The sequence below is a fragment of the Hyalella azteca genome, unplaced genomic scaffold (genome assembly GCF_000764305.2).
Source record: "Hyalella azteca isolate HAZT.00-mixed unplaced genomic scaffold, Hazt_2.0.2 contig3210, whole genome shotgun sequence".
NCBI classification, from domain to species: Eukaryota; Metazoa; Arthropoda; class Malacostraca; order Amphipoda; family Hyalellidae; genus Hyalella; species Hyalella azteca.
In genome coordinates, this window is record NW_025933462.1 from 61,748 (window position 1) to 87,114 (window position 25,367).

At 35.4% G+C, this 25,367-nt stretch overlaps 2 protein-coding genes across 2 annotated transcripts; one reads left to right on the forward strand and one right to left on the reverse strand.

The window, feature by feature from the left end:
• Positions 1–6,166: 6,166 nt before the first annotated feature.
• On the forward strand, positions 6,167–11,791 carry LOC108682623 (60S ribosomal protein L12). Its single transcript, XM_018171825.2, has 4 exons — positions 6,167–6,344; positions 9,764–10,008; positions 10,996–11,124; positions 11,419–11,791. The coding sequence occupies exons 1-4, from the start codon at positions 6,308–6,310 to the stop codon at positions 11,503–11,505; spliced, it is 498 nt and encodes a 165-aa protein (XP_018027314.1). The 5' UTR covers positions 6,167–6,307; the 3' UTR covers positions 11,506–11,791.
• A 605-nt stretch (positions 11,792–12,396) lies between these two features.
• On the reverse strand, positions 12,397–23,651 carry LOC108682622. Its single transcript, XM_018171824.2, has 4 exons — positions 23,540–23,651; positions 13,742–13,926; positions 13,318–13,362; positions 12,397–12,800 (listed from the first exon to the last, which is right to left on the reverse strand). Exons 2-4 carry the CDS (start codon positions 13,893–13,895, stop codon positions 12,430–12,432), a joined length of 570 nt encoding a protein of 189 aa, XP_018027313.1. The 5' UTR covers positions 13,896–13,926; positions 23,540–23,651; the 3' UTR covers positions 12,397–12,429.
• Positions 23,652–25,367: the final 1,716 nt, after the last annotated feature.

Here is a 25,367-nt window from a genome sequence, read left to right on the forward strand (position 1 = left end):
TTCTATTCTATATCATGACCTCAAATAATTCAAATTCAATTTGACTAAGGGCTCTAAATCTTTTTTAATGGCAGAAACTCACCTAAAATTCCTAAAATAGGCCTGATAACCCCGCTGCTAACGAGCATGACTCGCTAAATAGGAGATAAAAACATAAATTTGAAACTTGATCTCTATCTGCCTAATTTTTAAAACTATTCTGAAAAAAAAATCCGACTTTTTTCTGTCTCGAATTGAGCAGATAATATATTTCTACCCACAAACGTTTCTGGTGGCCTATCGTCCAGCAGCAAATAAACAGACCTTCTAGCACGGACAAGAATTTTAGTGGTTGATTAGCTGACGAATGTAAGTACATCTTCCCGTACAAACTTTCCGTCAATTATTCGTACTGCATTCAAGACACAGAACTATTCATGTAGATGCAATGTCCAACCAATCGTATGCTAGTTTTTCAACCAAAAAATTTTCCAGTAAGTATTTCAACAAAAAAATTATTAGCTCGATTTCTGGCACCCTGCTGGTCATATGTAGATACGACAAATCTTCCACCAGTGCACCATTGCTCTTCCTAATTTACTCTGCTCGCTGATGTAGATTGGCAAAGGTGCTCCGTTGAGACGCATCTGACCGCTCTTCGAACTCAAAGCGGTCACTCTTCATATCACGAAATGAAAAGAAGGACCTCAGAATCTCAAAGAATGACGTTTGCAGAGTTTTTTTTTTACATAGGTTGAACATTTTGTAGAACATTTGTACCAGTCTTTTTACAAATTGAAAGTTTCGTTCGCGTAGAAAAAGTAGCAGATACGATAAGTCACCTAACATTCCCACATGAGAGCCGTTGAAAGACCTCTAGCCAGGCTGATGCAGGGACACCAACCTACATTCTAATAAAGCCCCTTTCACACAGGGCGGTAAATACTGCCAGCGTCCGACGGTATTTACCGGCGAACCTTAGCGCACATACGAAATGTGCACTGCTGTTCACATGCGACGGCTTTTACCGCGGCATAGAATTTGACGCCTGACGCCCGCGTGTGTCGCGCTAAAACTGTGGCGGTAGATGTGCCGCGACAGTTTAGCAGTTGCAATGGGATTCAATGTAATCTTTCACACAGGGCGGTTTTTTTTCACGCAACATCCTAGCAGACAGTGGGGCCGTATTTTAGGTGCATAATAAACAACACTGCAAGACTGATAGATTATATGCTGATATTGTTGCAAAAATATCGGTACATGAATATTGTTACATTAATATTGTTACATAAACATGAAGATATACATTGATAAATATATATTTCCATAAAGTGATAGAGATATATTTCATAAAATATATATTTTCCATTAAATATGTATGTATTTCCATAGAGATTATTTACATTATTCTCACACAGAGATATATTTCCATATAGAAGTATTGTTATATCAACATAGAGATGGACAAATGGTGCATAAAGCACTGCAAGGCTGATACAGTGCCGGAAATGGCTATACGACCACCTAGTTTTCTGCAAATATTTTTTCTTGCATAGAAAAATATGAGATTCTAATTACACGAGGTTAAAATACGTTTAAAAACGGTTCCAACGCAATGCGAAAAAAATTATTTTCTCAAAATATATGAGAAGAAATTATGAAAATTAGAAAAACCTAGGTGGAAATGGTTATAAGACCAGGATAGGTTTTTCTCCATTTTGGTATCTTTCTGTAATATTTTCACTCTAAAAAGTACAGCAATATAAAGAATATCTTGATTTTCGTCATTTAGCGAAGCCTTTCTGGTGTACTTCTGGTGTAGTTCACTGTCCTCACTTATATTTTTTCGAAGTAAAAAACATAACAAATGGGACAAGACTCATTGAAGCCGAAAAGGCGCAGATTTTCGGCTTTGTGAAATTCAGTAGAAGCCAACGAGACATCACAATGGGAATAAAATGCTCAAAACCCATTGCACAATCGTTTTTTGCAAATACGGCTACGGGTGAAAAAAGCGCACTGGACCAACACCAAAATTAACCAACAGGGATCTTAGGATACTGTTTTCTGAGGCTTCTTAAACTTGCGCTACCTCTACTTCTCTAAAATTGGCCACTGGAGTTGATGTGACAGCTCGACGCATCCGTTAGACATTGCATGACAGGGTGGCCCAGTGGTTAAAGTTCAGAGTACCAAGATTGGTGCAGAGAGGCGCGGGTTCGATCCCAGCTATGTGCGCCAGTTTCTGGTCAGAATCGGCAAGGAGGCCGGGCGGTTAAGCACAGTAGAATTGTAGCAGTGAGTTGCGAGTTCGAGACCGCAAAATGCTGTGAATGTTCTGCGGTGTTAAGAATCGGCGACAGGCCTACGGCCTAATAACGCTGAAACCGCTATTACTTTATTACTATTACTATTACTATGACTCGAAGAAATTCAAATACATGACGAGGAAAAATGCCCCTGTGCTCCAACAAAAGCATATTATCAACCGACAAAAAATTTGCTGAAAAATATTTGCTTATTGGTAAAGGGATGGCACAAGATCATCTTCAGTGATGTAAAAAGTTCAATCTTTACGGTCCAGATAGATGGCAATGCTATTGGCACCACTGGACCGTGAGCCTGAATTTTTTTCCAAGTGGCAATCTTGTGGCGGTCATGGTTTGAAGGGCGTTTAGCCGAAAGGGAAATTCAACTCTAGCTACGTATTTTACATGGGAGACAAGATTCCGTGGCTACAAGCACACGCTGTTTTACCAACTTCTCCCTTTTGCCGATGAGAAACATGAGGGATCATATATTTTCCAACAAGACAATGCTTCGATTCACACCTCAAAATCAGCAAACATGTGGTTCCTAGAGCAGAATATTACTCTGTTTGCCGTGGCCAGCGCTTGCGCTTAGTCCTGACCTCAACCCCATTGAAAACTTATGGGGCATCATGGCGAGGGATGTTTACCAAAAAGAGCGCCAGTTCCAATCTGTGAGTGACCTGAGCACGGCCATCTTTCGTTCTTGGGATAAAATTTCTCAAAAGACACTGGATTATATGGTAAATAGCGTGGGGAGAAGATGCATTGAGGTAATTATGGCGAAAGGGAGTGAGATTGCCTATTAAAATAAGTGTATGTGATCCACAAACGGAAAAACATATCTTGGTCTTATAACCATTTCCACCTAGGTTTTTCTAACTTTCATAATTTCTTCTCATATATTTTGAGAACATTATTTTTTTCGCATAGCGTTGGAACCGTTTTTAAATGTAGTTTAACCTCGTGTAATTAGAATCTCATATTTTCTGTGCAAGAAAAAATATTTGCAGAAAACTGGGTGGTCGTATAGCCATTTCCGGCACTGTATTTTCGCGTTTTAAGCGGTTTTTTGTGTGACCTGTGGCGGTGTATATTGTGGCTGTGTTTTTTTGGCGCTCTGTGTATTTGTCGCCCCTGTGTGAAAGCTGCTTAAGCCTTCTACGGTAAATCTGAAGCTCAGTTTAGAATGTCGCATTTAACATATGCCCGTAAAACACAGCTTCTCACGTCCAGTTGGCGTATCTGTGCTCCAAAAATAGTTTACAGCTAAGCGATGAACGTCATACTACCTGTCAACCCACACGAGAAATTGTGATTGTGTCGTGCATTTGTTCTCGTACCTTTGTCTGTGCTGTGCATTACTCGTATCTTTCCAACGTAAGCATTTTCCGGTGATTGAAGTAAAACTAATTGGCTGACAGTTTTCGGCGCTGGCTCTGCTGAATACATTGTAAATTGACGCCATCCACCTTTGCTACTTTCCAGAATCTTTTGTTTACTGACAGATTTATGAATACCATCGCAAGAACCGTTTGCGCTGCAAATGTTGGCGCTGCTCTCAAGTGCAAGCAAAATTGATGAGCCCACCATATTTCAAATGTATCATTTCAAAACGAAGACTAGTCGATTTCCATTCTTCTACCCATCATTACATCTCCGTCGTCACAGAATCATTTTCGAGGTATTTCAGCTATTATTTTCAAAAACATTTTTCTAGCTACTCTCAGTTAATATGACACTGCTGTTATCTCAAACACTTAGAATAGAATAAAAGTGTCGGCAAAGACGAAATAGGCCCGTGACCTGTTGCCGATTCTCGTGCACATGCTTGGTTCGATATTTCGTAGAGTTCTCATGCAACCCTCGTGTCACGCATAACTTGATCGAATCGAAATCAATCTTGACCTAATTATATATATAATTATCAACAAAGCTATTCATTCACAAGACGCTCCTGCGAGTGTACAGTCGGAATTTTTCTGGCTTGACAAACTCTCGACTTATTTTGCTCTGCGACCAGCGTTCTCCGAATTTTTTGTTCGGGCATTTTTTCTTTTTAACGCTAAAACGCTGAGCTTTTGAGGCGACCGTTGGCTAACTGCGTCATATATGAATCGATCACCGATTAATCAACAACAGAACATTTCATTAACATCGAACGGCATTAAGCGATGTCAGAAGTTTGTGTGGTTCAGAACAGATAAAGTATTGCATACAAAATTCAAGGCGCACGACACATGCTCTTCCATCTGCAAGCTAGTGGCACAGTGTGGTGGTAAGTTATATCTCCTGTATGCGAAGGCCTCCAGTTTTTTACCATCTTCATGCACTGTAAATATTTCGAACTTATTTCTTTCTATTTACTTACATGAATGTGCTTCGAAGTTAGCTAACAAGATTACTAGTAATAGTGAATTCAGCGTTTATTAGGCCGTTAGACCTGTCGCTGATTCCTAACATCGCAGAACATTCACAGCTTATTGCGGTCTCGAACACCCAACTCACTGCTCCAATTCTACTATGCGTAATTAACCGCCCGACCTCCTTGCCGATTCTAACCAGAAACTGCCGTACAGAGCTGGGAACGAACCAGTACCTCTCTGCTCCAATCCCGAAACTCTGAACTGTAACACCTGGGCCACCTTGCCCAGTTAATTAATTCCTTAATTAACTATTCATATGCGTTTAACTATACAATATATTCGACTATATCATCGTAAATAGAGTGTATCTGCTTCATATGTAGTTTTTACGTAAAGTATCATATCTAATGAATAATGATCACATAAATGAAATAAAATGAAAATTGTTGAATAAAGAGATGATAACGGTTTCAAATATGATGCGCCTAAAGAGAAATTTCCACTGATGTGTTTGTCTATCAGTTCGAGTACATCCATTATATTGAAATGTCCTTTGTTGAATATTATAATACTGTTGATACAATACATGAGCCAATAGGAGCAAAGAAACTGTGTAGATATTTGATTGTGTGTATACCTAAATTTATTTTTTTTTTATGTTTGATTGTATGAATACTTTTATTTGTTATGTTTTCGAGTCAAGAGCTTGTCAAATAGTTTATGCACTTGATTCAATATCAGATTGCGATTTAAATATGATTCGGTGACCATGCAAAGGATATCATATCATCACAATTGATTGAAGAGTGACACTTTTTGATGACTGAGATAGAAAAATGAACATAAACGTGAGCTGCTTTGCAAGAAAATTATATTCTGAATTAGATTGAATGAATGAGCGTTAGGTTTTATTGCATAGTTTTATTCATAATCTAACCTTTAGGAACGGGTCAGACAAAAGCCCGTGAGTGTTAGCGTGGGTTACAACGTGGGCTTAGAGTAAATGACTTGTACATAACTAAATAGAAAATGAAACTAACCGAACATAACATTCTAGTTAGGTTAGGCTAGGTTCACTTTTTATTTAGTGATTTACAAGTCATTTATTTTAAGCCGGCGCTGTAACCCACGCTAACGCTCACGCACTTTTGTCCGACCGATTCCTTTAGGATGTGTTAGACTTCGATAGAGATTTAGCATAATTTTAATTATTCCTTACTTTGCAACGTTTCATGCGTACATAATTTTCCATTTCAGATGGTAAAGTTATCAATTAGCATTGCAGACGCGCACATGTGTGTCGACGTCAATTGTTGGCTAGCAATCTGATAAATAAATCCCTGTTCTTTCAAACCTAAGTGGCATAAAATTGGATTATTCACAATAAAACTCTATGAATATACCTTTATTAGACACAGTGGGTCATAAAAAATAGATGTCTATAGTTTCAGAAGCATTTTACAGTTTCGGTATTTTCCTTTCCAGCCTAGAGAAGTTCACCGTGGCAACATCGCTAACTTGCCGCAAGGTTCTAATTGTCTCTACTCTATTGAATGTGGTAGTAAACTGTGCAACTTTCGAGGTCGTTCTCTTTTGACGAGATCATCCTCCACACGTTTGCTATCGGTATAACTCATCATAATATAATTTAAAATGCCCCCTAAATTCGATCCCAATGAAATTAAGGAAGGTGAGTTTGTTATTTATATTGTCAAACTTGAAAACGTTTGAGTACTAGGTACTCGACACTTAGTGCAATATGAATATAAATTTTTTGTTGAGTTGAGATTTCTATGCACTTCCTTATAAGCTCATATAAAAATTGTACAGTTGAGTTGGTATAATATATAAATATTTGATTTTATTACTTTTTGTAGAAGTTATCTAGCCTAGCCTTGTTACTCTGCACGCGACGTAACTCTAGCAATTGCGTAGCTAGCCTACCTACTTGAATCATTTTCAAAGCAGAGACTTTTAGACTTCCATTTCATTTTTGATTCTCATAAATAGAGCAGTAAAGTACTATCATGGTCATTTTTTTTTATTCATGGATAGGTCCCTAGCTAACAATGCTAACATTATCGTAGGCTAACTAGCCTACTCACGAAATTTGTTCAAATCTTGAGTAGATGGAATGTAAAATGAACCGATTCTATAACATCTGTTATTCCACTATACCAAAGGCACATGTGAGGCTGAGTTTCTTTCCATATCAATTTAACTAAGCCACTTCTGAAATTGATGAAATTTGCCTGTGTGTTGACTAAATTAGTCATAATTAGTGTCACCCTTCTTCTGCAACTGCATGTCCCTTCAGAAAATTCTTAACTAATCTGCATAAGGATTTCCATGTAAAAAATGAATAAGTAAGGTATTTTGCAGTTGGTAACTTATTAATTTTAAATCACTTCCCTTTAACTTCACTTCTTGTCTGTTGTCTTGTCTGCTACGAATCTTGTAATCAAAATTTAATACACTTCTACTTTCCCCATCGATATGAAATTTTGCACACTTGTGTAAGGTTGGAGACAATGCATGAATCAAATGTCAGAATAAATGATTTTAAAAAATTGGTAAAAAATTTTAGCTATTTCTGTTCAATATTAAAAAAAGTGAAAAAATAATTTTGTCAGCTAAAATCTTAAAACTGATATTTGACATACTTTTACCTGTATATTTGATCTGAAATTTTGCACACTTGTGTGAAGTCAGAGGCAAGGCATGAATCAATTAACAGAATAAATAATTTTGAAAAAATTTATATATTAAAAAATAGGTATATAGTAAAAAAATTGAAAAGTTCATTTTTTTAATATTTGAAAGAAGTGTTGTCTTTGAAAGGTAATTTTTAAACATATCATTTCAAGATAATGCTTATAACATTATAATGCCTCTAGCTTTCATGTAGTGTGAACTTACTGGACTTTATTTTTTTTAGTATATTCCAAAACTTTTGTTTGATATGTCCTAAATAACCACTTTTCTAATAAAAAAATGGACTGTGAATTCTCTAGAAGCATGAGCATCTAACCACTGAATATTGTTATGTTTACAGCCTTTCAGGCTTGTATAGGTAGTAAATTTCAATTATAAAGCAAATTAGAAATGTGCATCAATTGAAAACTGGCTACAGCAAGCCAAATGAATTAATGCATTAGTTGAGACTTAAGATCTATATGAAATATGCATTTTGTGTACTGTATTGTAGAAAATGATACATATTTTTAAAGAAAACTTTTCCCAATTTCCTGATCTGTTCAATATTTTGTTGAACATTATAGGTATGTATGTTAATGCTGTATCATATAAATATAGATAGAAAAACCAAAATTGCTCTAAAATACATATTCATATTTTGGCATTCACAACTGTCATGTGCTTGATGCTTTTTGAAATGCTAACTTTTTTTAGACAAGTTTCTACTCTACCCACACCCACTTGTCCATATTAAAGTTTGCAGAAGTGACACATAACTTGAAGCCTTGGAGGGCTGTGGTCAAGATGGCTAAAATATGAAAGGAAAGTAAAAGATCAAGATATCAGTCTTTTAACTTGGTAATATTTGGTCTCTTGAAATGGGCTAAGATCTCATCAGTTATGGATGAAAAACTGTTGGACAAGTTCTGAATGAACAAACTGGAAGTCCATAAATTGACTACCTACAAGTAAAAGTCACAAAAGCAAATATCAAGTGGCTGAGATTTAAATGCAAGTCAACCATGCGAGTCACAAAAACGTTCCTGAATTTATTTATTGACTGGATGGAATTGATCTGGTGCTAAGGGTATGGGTGGAAGTCTGGGATAGTGCATGAAGCTTCTGTCATTTATCTCCAGACTGATGGGTTGGTGAAATTGTAATATTATCCACTCTGGACTGATTGGTTGGTGAAATTGTTGTTAACCACTCCAGACTGTGATTGGTTGGTGGGATTGTAATATTGTCTTGAGCCTGTGATTGGTTTTCCAATATTCTATATGTACTAGTTAATTTAACATGCCCTCTAGAATTCCAGCCAGTCTATGGCCATGGGTGAAATCATCTTCAGGCAGTTTTATTGTCTTGGTGGTGCTGGCATGATAAAGCAGTCCTGTTTTTATGCTGTGTATGGAAGTATTTTTTTATTTCTGATGCATGTACTCACCATGTACGCAACTTCACTGCTAACCAACTTTTTTGTAACTCCTGTTATTAGACTGAGATGTGAACTGAATTGAAGCTGTTAATTTATCTATAGACTTAAAATTCAATCATGATCAGCAAAAAATCTTGTTCACCATTTGGGTTTATTAAGTAATGAATTTTATGTTCACTAGAGTTTGCTTCAAAAATTTTCATTTAAGTTTGATGCAATAAGAGTGTTTGAATAATGGTAATCAGTTGAAGACATCTGTTTAGATTCTTGCTCCTAAGTTAGCCTAACCCAAGTTAGGTGATCAAATCATTTTTTCTAAGTTTAAGTTCTGTATTAAAAATATCTAAATTGACTATATATGAATTGAAGCTTCATTTGAAATAAATTTGAGCTTAACATCTGATATGTGGAAATGATTGGTTTTGGGTGCAGATATGAATCATTAGTTAAGTACATAGAACATTAGAAACTGTTCCTACTGGCAATGTTCATATTACAATAATTAAGGCAATATTGCTGGGGGTCAATGCCATCATCCTTGAGTAACTTGTCTCTGAGTTTCATTTTTTAGCCTTCATTGTTGTGACTGAATGCCTACAATTATTTTAATTTTTAGATTCCAATTGATTCAAAGAAAAATATTTTCTCAAATTTCAGTGAAAGTACATTTATGTAAAAACATCATATCCAAGAATTTTGGTCTCCATCACCTCAAAGAACTTGGTAATAGGTTCATACAAGAGTAACATTGATTGCAGTAAAATAGAATGATGGTTCTGAATGTAGATCTAACAGTTGCATCTCTTATTTGAATAAAATTCCTTAAGAAAAGCCGAATGTGCATAAAGTAACTTTAACATGAACAGTCGAAGCTTTAGGATTAGTACTCTTTATTATGAAGACTGTTTAAAATATTGTGATAGATTTTTTCTAATTAGCTGTGTTACTATGTGTATTCATTCATTAATTTACAGTGTGCCTGAGGTGCGTTGGTGGTGAGGTTGCTGCCACGTCTACTCTCGCCCCCAAAATTGGTCCCCTTGGTCTGTCACCAAAGAAAGTTGGTGATGACATCATGAAGGCCACGGGCGACTGGAAGGGCCTGAAGGTCACAGTCAAGCTCATCATCCAGAATAGAAATGCTCGTGTTGAGGTCATCCCTTCAGCCTCATCACTGATCATCCGTGCCCTCAAGGAGCCTCCCAGGGACCGTAAGAAGGTAAGAATTTGCTATTTTTCTGTAAGGTGCAGTTAGAATGTTGCTCTGTGTCGTTTTAATTCAATATTTGATCATTGTGTTACCTATATGTTCCGTTTTCATTACTAAGTCTAGCTGTACTATAAAAGTCCTAAATTTTTCTTTCAAAAAATATAATTTGAATGGTATCGTGAATAGTACCATGTTGTATTACCAGTTCTTTCTTCATCTATAAAGTGACATTGGTGTAGAAAAAACACAAGCCCACTATATTCTATCTACTAAAATCTATATCATGATGTTTGTGACTATTTTTTTCATCATTCTATGTCAGCTTCTAATCGTTCATGTTGCATCATTCACTTGTCTTGAAATAAATTTCACTATTGTTTGGATTAACCATTTTACTCAAGATCCATTCACACAGTATGTCACACACCATTCTTGACATTAATCTATACTCGAAGCTTCTTTTGATGAAATGTAAAGAGGTTTTTTCTTAGCTTATATTATTGCTTGATGGTTGAAAGTGACCAGCTAATCAAGCCTGCGAATTTTTGAGCATATGCAGTATTGCTGCTCCCATTTGGTTAAAGTTTGTGTGGGCTTTGTGTCTTTTTCTTCAACATTCATAAGAAATAAACTTGAGTATTTTTTAGAGTAAAGATACTACATGGACGTAGTATATACGTAGACGTACGGGAATAATTTATATACCCTTTATTTGAATAAATAAGGTCCGAATTTATTAATAATAATAATAGTAAGTTATGTAAATTAATGTTCTTACAAGATCAAATTATGTGCCAAGGTGAAAAGAGACTGGCACTGAACCGTTGGGTTTGACACCAAAATACGAGATTTGGCGCTGAAAAACTGGACTTGGTAGAGAAATACAGTTCTGACATTCTTGCCCAAGACTGGATTAGTTTTAGTATCTTTCAGACACAGGATAAGCTGCAGTGTAATGTCCACGTTGCTCATAAATGTGTAATATTTGGCGTGCAGGTGAAGAACATTAAGCACAACGGTAACCTTACGCTTGACACTATCTTCGAAATTGCTCGCACCATGAGGCCGCGCTCACAAGCTGTACATTTCTCCGGCACCGTACGGGAAATTCTCGGAACTGCACAGGTGGGACCCGTTTATTATGTGCTGCTTTCTTTCTAAAAAATTGACGAATGTTTTAAAAAACATTTTCGTTATTGCGCTGGAGACGGACTTAATCTTGGTATCAAAACTGATTTTCACTGCTTCGTGGCTGGTATTACTGTATTTTATTAAACACGATCTGAAAATATAAGTATGAATTTAGGTTATACTAGCAGTTTCTATTACGGCAGTGTGTAACGCCCTAATAATTATGGTCACGGTCGATTGATTATTGTCTGACGTGTCTTTGCTCACTTCTGGCATGCCATTGTGCAGAGCGTTGGCTGCACCGTAGAGGGCCAGCCGCCTCACGACATCATCGATGGCATCAACGATGGATCCATTGAAGTGCCCGAAGAGTGAAGCGCTCTCGTGCTCTCCTCGCCATCTGCTGCACACTCCTAGTCATGCCATCCATCATTAATTGATAATATTCATTTTTATCTCGCCTCGCAACTTTTTAACATTCCTGTTTGTCTTCTGCATGTCAAGTCCGAACCACATTCCTGTTTTTTTCATCATTCCGTTGATTCTAATAACATTCCTTTTCAAATTTTTTTATTGTTCATCAGTCGGGAACAACGTTTCTCATCAAAATTTTTTCATATTATGGACGACTTAGTGAGGCTTCAGTAAACGGCGAGTGAGAGATGACTTTTACTATCCCAGCTCTTTGTAGTAAATTCAGTAGGCGGCTTGTCATTAATCAAGTTCTGGAATATTTCTGCACGGTATCAAGATCGATAATGTGAAAATCGTTCATTCTGCACCAACTTAGTACGGTTACACCGTTGAAAGACGGGAATATGGTACAGATTACTAATGCAGGGTTTGAACTTTCATGACCTATTCAACCTAATTAGCAACAGCTAAATTATTATCCAATCACGAAATGTCAATAAGTGTGAAACTACGTCAGCAGTGCACTACGCATCAACACATGATGCTTCACCCTAATGTTTTCGAAATCAATTCGGTCAAAAACCTGGAAAAATTCTTGATATGTAAAGAAATTGACAAACCAGATTCGACGAATTCATATGAAATTGAAAGCACACACGAGGACCGAATAGTTTTAATATCTCAGCGTGGCGTATTGACGGAATCTAATGGAATTATTTCAAGAATAAAGTTCATTTTACCAAGTTAATGTGATATTTACAGAGATGAAACGACCGGTGACGTCAAGGGCACAATACCATGTTCCTTGAAGAGCCTGCTAATTTCGATCATGTAGGAGAATAAAATGCCAAATGTAGAATTTTTTTTATCGTTGTCGCACTGGACTCAAGCATGGTCAAATATTAAATCGTCTTCAGCAACACCATTCTTTTTGTACTGCTTCATTTTCTTATGATCTAACCTACTTAACCACTTTGGCAAAGTGCCTCGCTTGTACTTCAACTTCCATAGCTTCCTTTCAACAACTCCGTCCAAATCCGTGGCTCTTTCCTTGGCCTCTGGAGTTCGTTTGTCCAGGCACCTGCTGACCTCCTGAAACTCAGTGTCAGAGTCTGATAAAACGTCGTTGTCGTCAGAGTCGCCATCTATATTATCGTAGAATTTTTCGTAGTCGCGGCGTTTGGGAATATATTCCTTCCTGATGATCTCCTGTGTCTCGTAGTGTCTCGGCCCACTTCGCATGGACCGAACGTGATCTGAGATCATGCGTCAAGATTATAAACACAAATGCATTGAAAATCAACACGTATTAAATATATATGTAAATAAATGCTTCACCAATTATCAAAAACAATCTAGCCACATTTCTGAGTAATTATGGGATGAATCCTCCACCAGCTTTGGGTAAATTAATGAAATTTTGGATGGAAGGCAACAAATTCCCAATTCATACAGAATTGATAGCAATGATAGGTTGTGTGACCAATGTAACAAACATGTTGAAGCTGCACGTGTGATGTATCTCAGCAAAGAAGGAAAAAAGTCTGAAAATGCTAATCTTTCTTCCTATTCTAACATCTAATTTCCATAAATATGTATAAACACCTAACATTATGACAACAGTATTCGTAGAAGTATAAAGCTTCTTAAAATACAAAGCAGTTCTAAATATCAAAGGATTAACAGGTAAAAAATATTAACAATTAATCACATTCTAAGACAAAAATAGAGCAAAATAAATGCACTTAAAATCTTCCTGTCCTAAATACTCACTGTATCTAACCAACTGCTTTCTGCTACGAGGTGGTCCAGTCGGCACTGTAAATATGAAAAGCTTATTAATAACAAATAACCTATCATTCTGAAACTTGGTTAGTAGAAGGAATGCTGATCAAGCTCAATATTCATTATTGAATGAAGTAATTCACAAATATCCCCAAACATTAATAAACTAGAATTGGTAAACAATTCAAATAAATTAGAAGATGTTTCTGCAGTTTTAATGAGGCTCAATGAGAACTATTGCAGGCAGATGGATCATGGAACCAATCATAATACACATTACACAATACAATCAAATATAAATGAATAATTATGATGATGTCCCAATAATGTACCTACATTATATAAACCAAGAGAATGACCAAATTTGAGTATGAAACCCCTTTCTAAAAAAAAAAAAAAACTCAAAACCAACCTTCCTCCTCTGCTTCCAGCTTTTCTTGTGCTTCTCGTGCAAGAGCAGCTTCAGCAAGTCTTCTTAGGCGGGCTCGTTCTCTGGGTTCTCTGTCATTCTTGCGCTTTTCCCGACGCTTGGTACGCTCTTTCTTGCTTCTTAAACTTTTGGCCATTACTGTTTGTTGATTATTACTGAATGTCTACCTGAAATGAAAGATAAATTAGTGACTGTCAATCACATTAATATCATTGTAATAACAGTACACAAATAGAGGATAAATTAAACATTCTGTGCTGCATAACATTTTACTGTACCTAGTTCATTGATAATTTTGTAGGGTACTTTGTTTGGATGGGTTATGTGTTTGCAATGCTGTACCATATGAATGAAGATCACAAGCAAATTTTATTCATTTTCCCCATTATTTCTAAAATTTAAAAATACATTAACATGTGATAAATTGCCTCTAAAAATAAAATAATTGGCTCAGCAAGAAAAAAAAAATATTCTGATTGATATTTAGAAATTGTGATTCTGGAGAAAATCAGAGATTGAGCATATGATGAGCAGGTGACTTTGCGAATGAGTTTACAGCTCAAAAATGTACTTCCACTGCTTGGCTTACGGATTCAATGAACTTTGGCTAAAAATTGAACAATTTAATAGCACTAAAACTTCAGTCAAGAGTTGGAGAGTTCATGTTTCTCAAACCAGCATTAAATGTTTTTATTGACAAGTGGCAAATTAAGAGCAGTCTATACAATGGCAATAACTCATATTATAAACAGTAGGTATGTTCAAAAAACAGGCACAGATCAGCGAGATCACAACAAAGTATAAAAATGGTAAACCAAAAAATTTTGCATTTATTGAACAGTAATAACTAATTTTTCTCCTTGTATCCATGCTTAACCGATAGTTTAATTCAAGAAACGCATGTCGAGAAACAAAGAAACCACTAATTATATACTGTCAAACAGGGTTAATACGGGGCAGTTTTGAGCATTTTTCTTTAATAATTTCTTACCATGAAACATTTCATAAACGAGTTTGGGCTCATTTTAAAGGTATATATGAGGGCTATCGTATGGCATCTCTAAAAAATTCCATATGCTATTCGTAAGGTGCCAGAAGCATAATAAAAGCCTCCTGAACTAAGCCTGGGAATGGGGTAATAAGGGACACTTGGAATAAAACTTAATTTTAAAACGTTTGAAGCAAGCGGAGTGTGCTCATTTACTACTAAAAGTACTCTGAAGCCTTCCTCTTCATTTGTAGATGATGTAGATGTAGAATAAATGACATTTTCTGTGATTTTTACTTGTTTTTCCTTTATTGATATGATATTAACTTATCCATACATTACTGTTTTATTGATGTGATATTACCTAATCCAATTAAATGCCGTTGAGCATTGACAACAACCTTGTCCACTGCAAGCTTCATATCAGCAGCCATATAGCATTTCTTCTGTATCTGTAAGCTTACAAGAGGGTTTGTAATTTCACACCATTTTAATTGAGTCAAGTGAATTCATTATAACAAAAAAAAAAAAAAGATTGTAAAAAACATACATGAAACGAAGGAATATTTCAGTGAAAGGCATGATATTTTTTAGAGACAAATCATAGTTTAGGTTGATTACTTTTCATTTAATGTTGCCCAGTGAACAATTCTATCTAGGACATTCAATGCACAGTTTTGCAATGACTGATGATGCATTAATATTTTGTTAAGTGCAATATTTTTCATTGAGCAGGGTAAATGTAATCAAAATTCTTTGTTGTTAATTGATTTTTTTTGTTAACTGGCGCCTTTGCTAACCAAGGTTCTACTGTAAATGTGTTTTTAGGGGTGTCCTTTATTACCCTGGGGGTGTCGCTTATTACCCCACTTTGCGGAAATGGCCGCCATTTTTTTTAACGAGCTACACAAATTCTGTCAATCACGTTTTTAAGCCAACACCTGTGAGCAACTTTTATTTAAGTAAAATTTTTTAATACGGCAAATATATTTTTTTTGCTACAGACCTTAGCAGAGGTACTTTTCCAAAATCCCCCTTTTCAGGAAGGATTTTATAGAGGTACTAAATATATCATTTTTTAACTTGCTTTTTGCTACATAGATAGGAAAAATGTTGAATTTTATGCCACTATTTTTTGTTTTGCAATATTTTAATTAGTTTAGCTGCTACAACATTTCTATGAAATGTTGGAGGACCGTCCCTTATTACCCTGCTTGACAGTACATGCTATCTTGTTTATCAAGAAGTTTAATTTGTTTCTATACTACATGCTGGACTGCATTTTGCAAGTTTTGTAACAGAGTATATGAAAAAAAGTTATGCCAAACTCTTATTGGTAGTGTGATTTGTTATCAATTCATGAATGTTAATTTGTGGTGTTTGACTAAGAGATAAATTGCTAATCTAATTAACTTGCAATAAGACTAATTGAAATCATTAAGTGTTGCAAGTTCATGGGTGATGCTTGATATCTCAAGCTTAATATCTCAATATTTTATCACATTTTTCTTGGCTTCCTTTCATGTCTGTCTGTCTGTCATCAAGAGTTCAGACCTTAATTTAGAGCTCTTCTGAACATCCTAGAAACTTGAAATTTGGCATGCATGCTTATGCTGCCTACAATTCAAGATTTGTTCATCAGAAATAATGATTAAAAAAATTTTTTTGAAAAAAACCTAAAAAAACATTAAAAATTCACAGTTCGGCATTGCGTTTTTTCTCAAACATCCACACTTGCCAACCCTGGAAATTGGTTTGAATTGCTAAAATTGCTAAGTAAAAAGTAGAAAATAAATATGTACCTATAAAAAAATATTTTTAAAAACCACATTTTTCTGGTTTCTATAAAACTAATAATAGTTAAATAAAACAAATAAAAAACTTAAAAAAAACATGTTTTCTTAATGGACAAAAAAGAAAAATATTTACTTCTAGCTACATAACATTCAAGTTATGTAAAATGTTTCTATCTATGACATTCAATGCACAGTTTTGCAATGACTGATGATGCATTAATATTTTGTTAAGTGCAATATTTTTCAGGTAGGGTAAACGTGGTATATTCCAACATCGTGAGTAATTCCGACACTTCTCGACTTTTTTTCTTTATATTAAGCTTTTTCTTAGTTCCATGCATTCGTTGATGGTTGAAATAGTGACGTCATACTATTGCGTGACGTACTATTGCCACAACACTAGGTCTGGGCCGTCTGGCGGGATAATGTTGAGATCCAAAGAGAGACAGTGCATGACACCCAGTGAGAACATTCAAAAATGTGTCAAAGTTGATAGTTGACCTTGCTCTACCAAATATTGATAAACTGTTTGTGTAGAAAGAATATTATGGTTTGAGACTTTTAAATACGCCTGTGAATATATTAGAAATCCTTTATGTATACTTGTATTTGCTGATTTCAAGTGGTAAATAAATTAATAGATGATTAAGTTGAGAAATGGATTTAGACACATGAAAACTAATTCCATCACAACTTGAATTAGACACACACAGCTCGTTCCAAGCTGTGTGCAAAAATTAAAAAAAATTTTCAATTAAAGGCTTAATAGCTCTTAATTAAAAGCCTAATTAAGAAGTGTTTAATATTCAATAGTGTTCTAATTCCAAGCAGTGTCGTATTCCAATACAGCTCACACAGCGATCGGAATTTGAACACAAGAGTGTCGGCATTACGAATTAGTAGAGCTTGAAGCGTGGCAGGAATTAGTCTCACACCAGAGAGGAATTCTGTATAGGTAATATATTCTCATGTCAATATAAGAAAACTTATCGAAAAATCAACCCTACCACCGCGTTATACCACCTTCCACTGCAATGAAAATTTATAAACTGAGCTCATTAGAAACTGTCGTGCTTCCAAAATCGCGCGTGGTTTGAAATCCAATCCCGTGTTGCCAACGCCTAATCAAGTTAACTACTTTATCAGTAGGCTAGCGGACACATTTTTGCAATGAATATGTTCTAAAATAAAAAAAAAACACATCCACATTCGTGAAAAATTTGCACAATTGGCCAACACCAACAAAGTTTTTGATATCACACAAAATTATGAGATAAACTGCTACTCTTTCACTGCGTACATTCACATGGTGCTTTCTATGTTTATGTATTACAAGACGGTGTCACACACACTTATGTTTTGGTTGTGTCTAGTTTGATTTCACAATAAATAGATTTGATTCACATCCCATTCTGAGATTTAAATGATTGAAAGTTTTTTTAAATTATAAAAACCCATTTATACGTTCCAGATTAGAATATTTTCCATTTTTTGCCCTATTATGTTGAATATATCTTAATAAATTCACTTCAAATTCTGAATGATTTCGTCTGCCATCCCGCGTTTTTGAACGTTTTGAGTCTTTTAGAAAATGTTTGTTGTTTAACATGGGAAACTATTTCATTATATAAAACATAGAGCACGTACCATATAGTGCATTAATAATACAATTTAATTTAATAAAAATTAATTTTTAATTTAAAAAATATAATCTGATTTTTAATTCAACATTTTTCTAATAGAATTTAATTCTACAGCATGTACCATCTAGTGTATTAAATAATAAAATTTGATTGAGTAAAATTTAATTTTAATTAATTTTTTAATTTGATTTAATTCTACAGCTTCATCTGGTAACAATGAGCATCATAGGAATGAAAGTAAAACTGTCATTCATACATCACAAATTGAATGACATTGGATGGATTTGATAGGTATTTTATTAATCCTGTTTATATATAAGAACGGAAATGATGCTTCTATTTCAGAATGATAATGGAAATGTTCCTACTATTTCAGAAACTTTTCTTGAATACACTTCCGAAAACTAAAGTTCTGTAATCAATGGAGTCTTTGAAATGACAAAATCGTTCAATTTAAAATTTTTAGCTATAAGAGTGAGATCGTCATTTGTCAATATGAGCATTCATTCATCATTTGTGAGGAGCTGTAAGAAAAAATTTGTTGTTTTTGATGTAAAAGAATGTTTTTCAATTAAAAGAAATGCAATACTTGATTTTTGGAAATACGATGCTAAAATTAACGATCCATATTAGAATTCAATAGACATTACGATTTCAGAATTATCTTCAAAAAAGTTTGTTTTGGTTCGTTTGATCAGAAGTTTTCGTTCGTTTGATCAGGACAGAAAAAGTTTTTGTTCGTTTGATCAGAAACAACATAATTATTCATTTTCTTGCACTAAGTATACGAATGATTAGTTGGCCTCTGTTACCATCTGCATTGATCATCCTGCTAGATTATGCACCGGAAGCAGGAAAGAAGCTAGGTACCTATTTAATTCAGTAGCACGTTAGCTGACGTGATATGCAGTTCTGCTCGTCTGAACTCTGAATTGCGTTGAAGAGGGCCACAGAACATTAGTTATAGCACGTAGTAGAATCATTCATTTACAATTGTACCTTAATGTATGTCATGTTTTATGTCATTATGTTTTGTGTGTCATGTGCATCTTATTAATCTTGTATCTTGTTCCCCTTGGTGTAATATTTCAGCAGAGTAAAAGTTAATGAGACAAGATTCGTGCAAGTCCATATGTTATGCACTTTTGATTACCAGTCTGCACCCCCTGATTGCTGAATTGTAAATTCACTGGTTGCACCTGATTATTTTCTGACCTTCAAAAGCCTGCTTAAAATGCCTCAATGCATGATTTGATCTTCATCTCTGCTTGCTAATCCCATCCTGATGCTCCATTTTGGTGAGTACAGTGCATTTCAGCTCATTAAAATGTTGCCATGCTTATATTTGTCATTACTGAGCTCTTAACAAATGTTTTCCAGTTATTCATGCCTGCTTATAAAGAATGATGGATGGTTTTCACTGGTTCTCATGTTAATCCTGTCCTTTTATTGCACAATTTTCAGTTTGCTTACTTGAACCATGTTGTGTCACCCTTGAATAACTTACTTTCTGCAACCTCTTCCATGCATTGATGACTTTGTGTGTGACAAAACAGTTTAAACATCCTCCTGATGTCAATATTTCTAGAAGGCTAGTTCTTATGAACGCATTTATTTGACGTTTAGGAGCGGTTGGTGTTGTTGTAGGGGGAGCTATATTGCTTTTTAGCCCAACCCTTTGGCTTTCATGCTCGTTTATTTAATGTCTGTGCTGTGTTTTTCTCATTATGTAATTTTTCTGTTTTTCTTCTCTAGTAGACAAGGAAGTAAAATCATTAATGTAAAGTAAATTCCAAAACTAAGGCATAATCCTAATGCAAAATTCCAATGAATAACTAATAACTGCACCAGTATGGGAACCTAAGCTTACTCACCACTTGAGAGGAAGTGAGTGATTATTTATTGCATATATTCATTTTATTACTCAACAATTAATGTTGTATTACAAATTGTTTATACTTTGTGATTTTGCTTTGTTTCTTGTTTTCTATTAATTGTGTTCAGTGTGTTTTAATTCTGCAAGCTATATATTTTGGTGTTCATTAATTCTTCATTAAGCTGTTTGCTGCAATATAAGTTCTGTCTCTTATACACATCTAGATGTGTATAAGAGACAGTTTCTGTAGTGTCACTGAATTGCAATAGCCTTTATGCCCGGTTAACAGAAGTCAAATTACTCCTCTATAGCCTGAAACCAAGTCTCATGTGCCTCACTGAGACTTGGGTGAAGGATGCCTACCTACCAACATTTTATGGCTATCACTGCTTGTGGCGCAACAGAGTAGCACATGGTGGAGGTGGTGTTTGTATTTTGATCCATCAATCTCTGTGCTACCAAGAAGTTAAGCTGAACGCATTTAGAGGAGGTGTCTTAGAGGNGGAATGGAGTTTTTATACAATAATACCCTTATATCTTATAAAAAAATTAATAATCACGAGTAGCAGGAAAAAGAATACTCCAAATAAAATACATTTTAAGCATTTAAAACATAAACGGCTTGTAAAATATTCATGATTTTATACTGTGAATGGCTACCTGAATTACGAGTGAGGGATGGCATTAATGGATGAATGTTCTGCAGTTATCGATTTTAATATTATTTTTATTAAATTTAAAGTTAGTTAACTGAGGTATATAATGTATTCCAACACTTTTACAGAAAAGTTTATATACAATGAAAATGTAACAAATAACGGGTTGTGAGAGTGGGATATTGTGGGAATTTCATAACTCATCGCAATAATTAAGCATATTCCAATAATGAGAATGTTTTAGTTAGATTGTTGTAAATCATGAAACCAATGGACCTGGATTTTCTTGATTGTAACGAAACGCACCAGATAAATGCTCTGCGGGGGTGAAACTTGCAAACAGAAAACTGCAAATAGATGTGTATAAGAGACAGGTATTAGGCCTTTAATGCCCATTGACAAAATTTTTCTATGTCAAATAGTTTTTGAGTTTTGGGGGTTTTTGTTAAAAAAAACGAAAAGTGGTCTAAGTTACCCCGCCAGTCTAAGTTACCCCATTTTACGGTACTGTGTTTACCCTACAAGCCTACATAACATTTTACATAACTTAAATGTTATGCAAGAGTAATTTTTCTTTTTTGTCCGTTAAGAAAACGTGGTTTTCAAAGGTTTTTTTCATTTGTTTTATTTCACTACTTTTAGTTTTGTAAAAACCAGAAAAACATGGTTTTTAAAAATATTTTTTAGCTATAGGATCCAATATTGATCTAGCAGACTAGCACTATGACTAGGCTATGACAAATTTCAGAGTTCAGACTAAATATGTATACCTACTTCAGACAGTGAATGTTAGGGTAAACGCGGTAGTTATATTCCGACACATTAAGGACGCATCGAGAAATGAAAAACTATAAAAAATAACCGTATGCATTACTTGAGTACTGTTTGCTTTACATGACTCTCAAAACACCGCACTACGCGCCAGCAATGATGAAACGTCACAAAGTGTTGCCATATTTATTTAAAAGCCTTTAGAATGCAAACCTACCAAATCCCTATATTCCCACACTGTGTGTGAATAAATTTGGCACGTGGTGAGACCTATTCTGGCTGCGCTTCAAATTCTACTAGGGTAAACGCGGTATATTCCAACATCGTAGGTAATTCCGTCACCTCTCCAGCTTTTCTTTTATATTAAGCTTTGTTTTAGTTCCATGCGTTTGTAACAAACGCATGTGTGGAATTCTAGAGGGATATTAAATTAACCAGTGCACATAGCATATTGGAAAGCAGGACCTGAAAGGTTGGAAAGTCCAGGAACTTTCCACTTCCAGTCCATTTTATTATATACATTATACATATCCTGTCTCTTATACACATCTAGATGTGTATAAGAGACAGCCTGTTGCCCATCCNAGTGGCAAAGCAGTGATTTTTTAGAATCAGTTCATTTTTAATTTCCATATTTACTCAAGATTTTAACAGATTTCTTATGTATGATAATGCTGGTATCCAGGATACTTTACTGGTCTACTTATAAGACTCAAAAATGAACTTGAGGGAGAGTCTAAAAAACTCTCTGCTTTGCCAGTGTTGCCACTATGCTCACGCGTAGTGAAGTGTTTTGAGAGTCATGTGAAGGCAACAGAACTTACATAACGCATACATTTTTTTATAGTTTTTCATTTCTCAATGCGTCCTTAATGTGTCGGAATATACTGCGTTTACCCTAATACGTAATTCCAACATCCACGTGTTCGAATTCCGATTGCTGTGTGAGCTGTATTGGAATACGACAGGGCTTTGAATTAGAACACTATTGAATATTGAGCACTACTTAATAAGGCTTTTAATGAACAGCTATTAAGCTTTTAATTAAGAAAATTTTAATTTTTGCACACAGCTTGGAATGAGCTGTCTGTGTCCAATTCAAGTTGTGTTGGAATTTGTTTTCATGTGTCTAAATCCATTTCTCAACTTAATCATCTATTAATTTATTTGCCACTTGAAATCAGAAAATACAAGTAGGCTATACTTAAAGGATACCTAATATATTCACAGAAGTATTTAAAAGTCTCAAACCATAATATTCTTTCTACACAAACAGTTTATCACTATTTGGTAGAGCAAGATCAACTGTCAACTTTGACACATTTTTCGATGATCTCACTGCCGACACTGCATGGCGATGATGGCGTCTCCCATGCATTGTCTCTCTTTTTATCTCAACATTTTCCCGCCAGACGGCCCAGACCTAGTGTTTTGGCAATAGTTTGGCACACAAAGGTATGACGTCATTGTTTCAAACATCAACAAATGCATGAAACTAAGACAAAGCTTAATATGAAAGAAAAACTAGAGAGGTGTCAGAATTACCCACAATGTCGGAATATACCACGTTTGCCCTATTTCAACTAAAATTAATGATGAGACAAAGAAAAAACTCAAGAAAATTGAAAATCATTCAGTCCTGAATCCTGATTCTTGAATGATTAGTATCATAGTATGTAGGCTTAGTATGTACATTGTACAGTTTACACAGCAGGACCAGGTCCTGCTGTGTAAGGATTCAACCTGTGTGAGCAGGTTGTGGGATTCAACCTGTGTGAGCAGGTTGAATCCCAAATTTTAATTGACAACACTATTTGATCAGTATCAGCACAGTATGCCTAAAAAAAAATGACATTAAATGTTTAGAATTGAAGTTACTCAGCGTAGTCAGCGTTAAATTTCATGTACAAGTTTACTGTACCTAGTATAACATTAGAGATACATTACGAATGATCACACAGCTCAGCCTGGACTCTGTGGACGGCAATCACGGCATCGCCATAAAAATGGCTAAACTAGAAAATCGACAATAATTTTAGCAATAACTCACTAGTATGTAAATTATTCCGGAGCCCCGACTTCTCTCTTCGACAGCTTTGGCAATTACTAAACTAAAAAACACGACCTGAACAATTCATCATTCATGCGCAATGTGGCAATTGTAGTTTAGGTGATATCTAGGCAGGCCACTAACTTTTGTTACTGACCGGTGAATTCCATGCATACTAAATACGCGGCATATTGAATAATGTAGAAAATATTGATATATCTTATCTGTTATGAATATGTAAGAAAAGTTTATCAATAATACAATGGGACATAATGCTTATTGAAAACTTAACTCAAGGCTTATTGCAAAATTGACTCATGCCTAAATTCTAAACAAAAATGACAATTTTGTGTTTAGTGTAGTTTTAGGAAACTTCTGTTTTGCAGATGCAGAAGACTCCTGCGATCTAACAATGTGAAAAAATTCTTTTTGCAAATGGCCATTGATTATAAATGATTGTAGTACACAATTCCCAAATAGCTACACAGTTCCGAATTTAAATAAGAGCATTTGAGAACTGGTATTCGTGTTCACGGTCGTTTACTATATACTCCTATACGTTTACTATATACTCCATTACTATATACTCCTATATATTTACTATATACGCCAGCAGAGACATAAATAATTAAATATGAACCTCATAATTTATATATAAACGCTATAACATTGAATAATAAAGCCATCAGAATCTGTTTTGCTGCCTTGAAGTCAGTAAGCCAGGTTTACGAACCATGGATGGTCGGGATTTCTTCTACATGCAAATAAGATATTTTGTTTTGTTACGTATCGCACCCATTACTGATTGGCTGCTTAGGGTGTGGTGAACAAGCAGTTGAGATCGAGTATTCGTGATGCCTGTTCTGAAGTGTCGGACGAGGATCTTTGTGAAAAGCCCCTAGAACCCATGTTGCCAAATGTCTGTCTGTTCAGTTTTATTCTTGTAGGTGTTAACTAATTTTCTTACAATTAGTAATTCTGCTCAGTGCCACGACTTTTGTCTTTCTTTAATTCTCATTACGGTCATAAAATCCAAGCTGAGAATAACGCACCCATAATCTAGGCTTTGCATCCATCATGAATGAAGCGATTGATTGCTTCGAGCCGTTACAATCCTAAAGCTTCTATACAGAGGCTTCATCAGCGATACACTACTATCTAAAATTTACAAATTAATTTTCTATTATTTTCTGTCTCGAGGGAATCAATTTTGAGAACACCAACTCAACCGAGGTGAAGTTTGAGTTGCTGAAGTGGGTTGTAGAACGAGGTCGGTGTTCGGAACTTTGAGTTAGAAAAAGAAGTCGGTGTTCTCAAACACCAAGTTGGCTAGCGGAGTCGGAGCTCCCAAGCTTTGATAACACCAACTTTGTTTTTTAAATACCGAAAGCCTTCATGAGATTTTGTCGCTACAGCCACCGCTTCTTTCTTCAGCGAAGCAGCGGCTCTGAAGAGGCCGCAGCCTCCATGTAGGCGCTCGTCTCATTGGACGCTGAAGTCCCATAGAACGCGAAACGGAGAAAAGTTATCTATTTTCGAACAAATTCATAACACAACAAAGTGATGTCGGCGCTGAAGAGTAGGCCTGATAAAATTCCATTGAATAAATAATTAAAGGTCTGTAAATTTTATCCGAGAGCAGAGAAAACGAGTCACGGGAGCTTGGCTGGTGTGAATTTAATGATGCCATCAGGCAGTGGGAGATGCAATCGCCCCTGAAAATTTATACGTATCACATGGCAAGTCTCAATTCAGTTTTCGTCTCATCGAAAACTTGTCCGTCATTTATTTAAAAATAGAACACAACGATAATGCTATCATAGGAGCA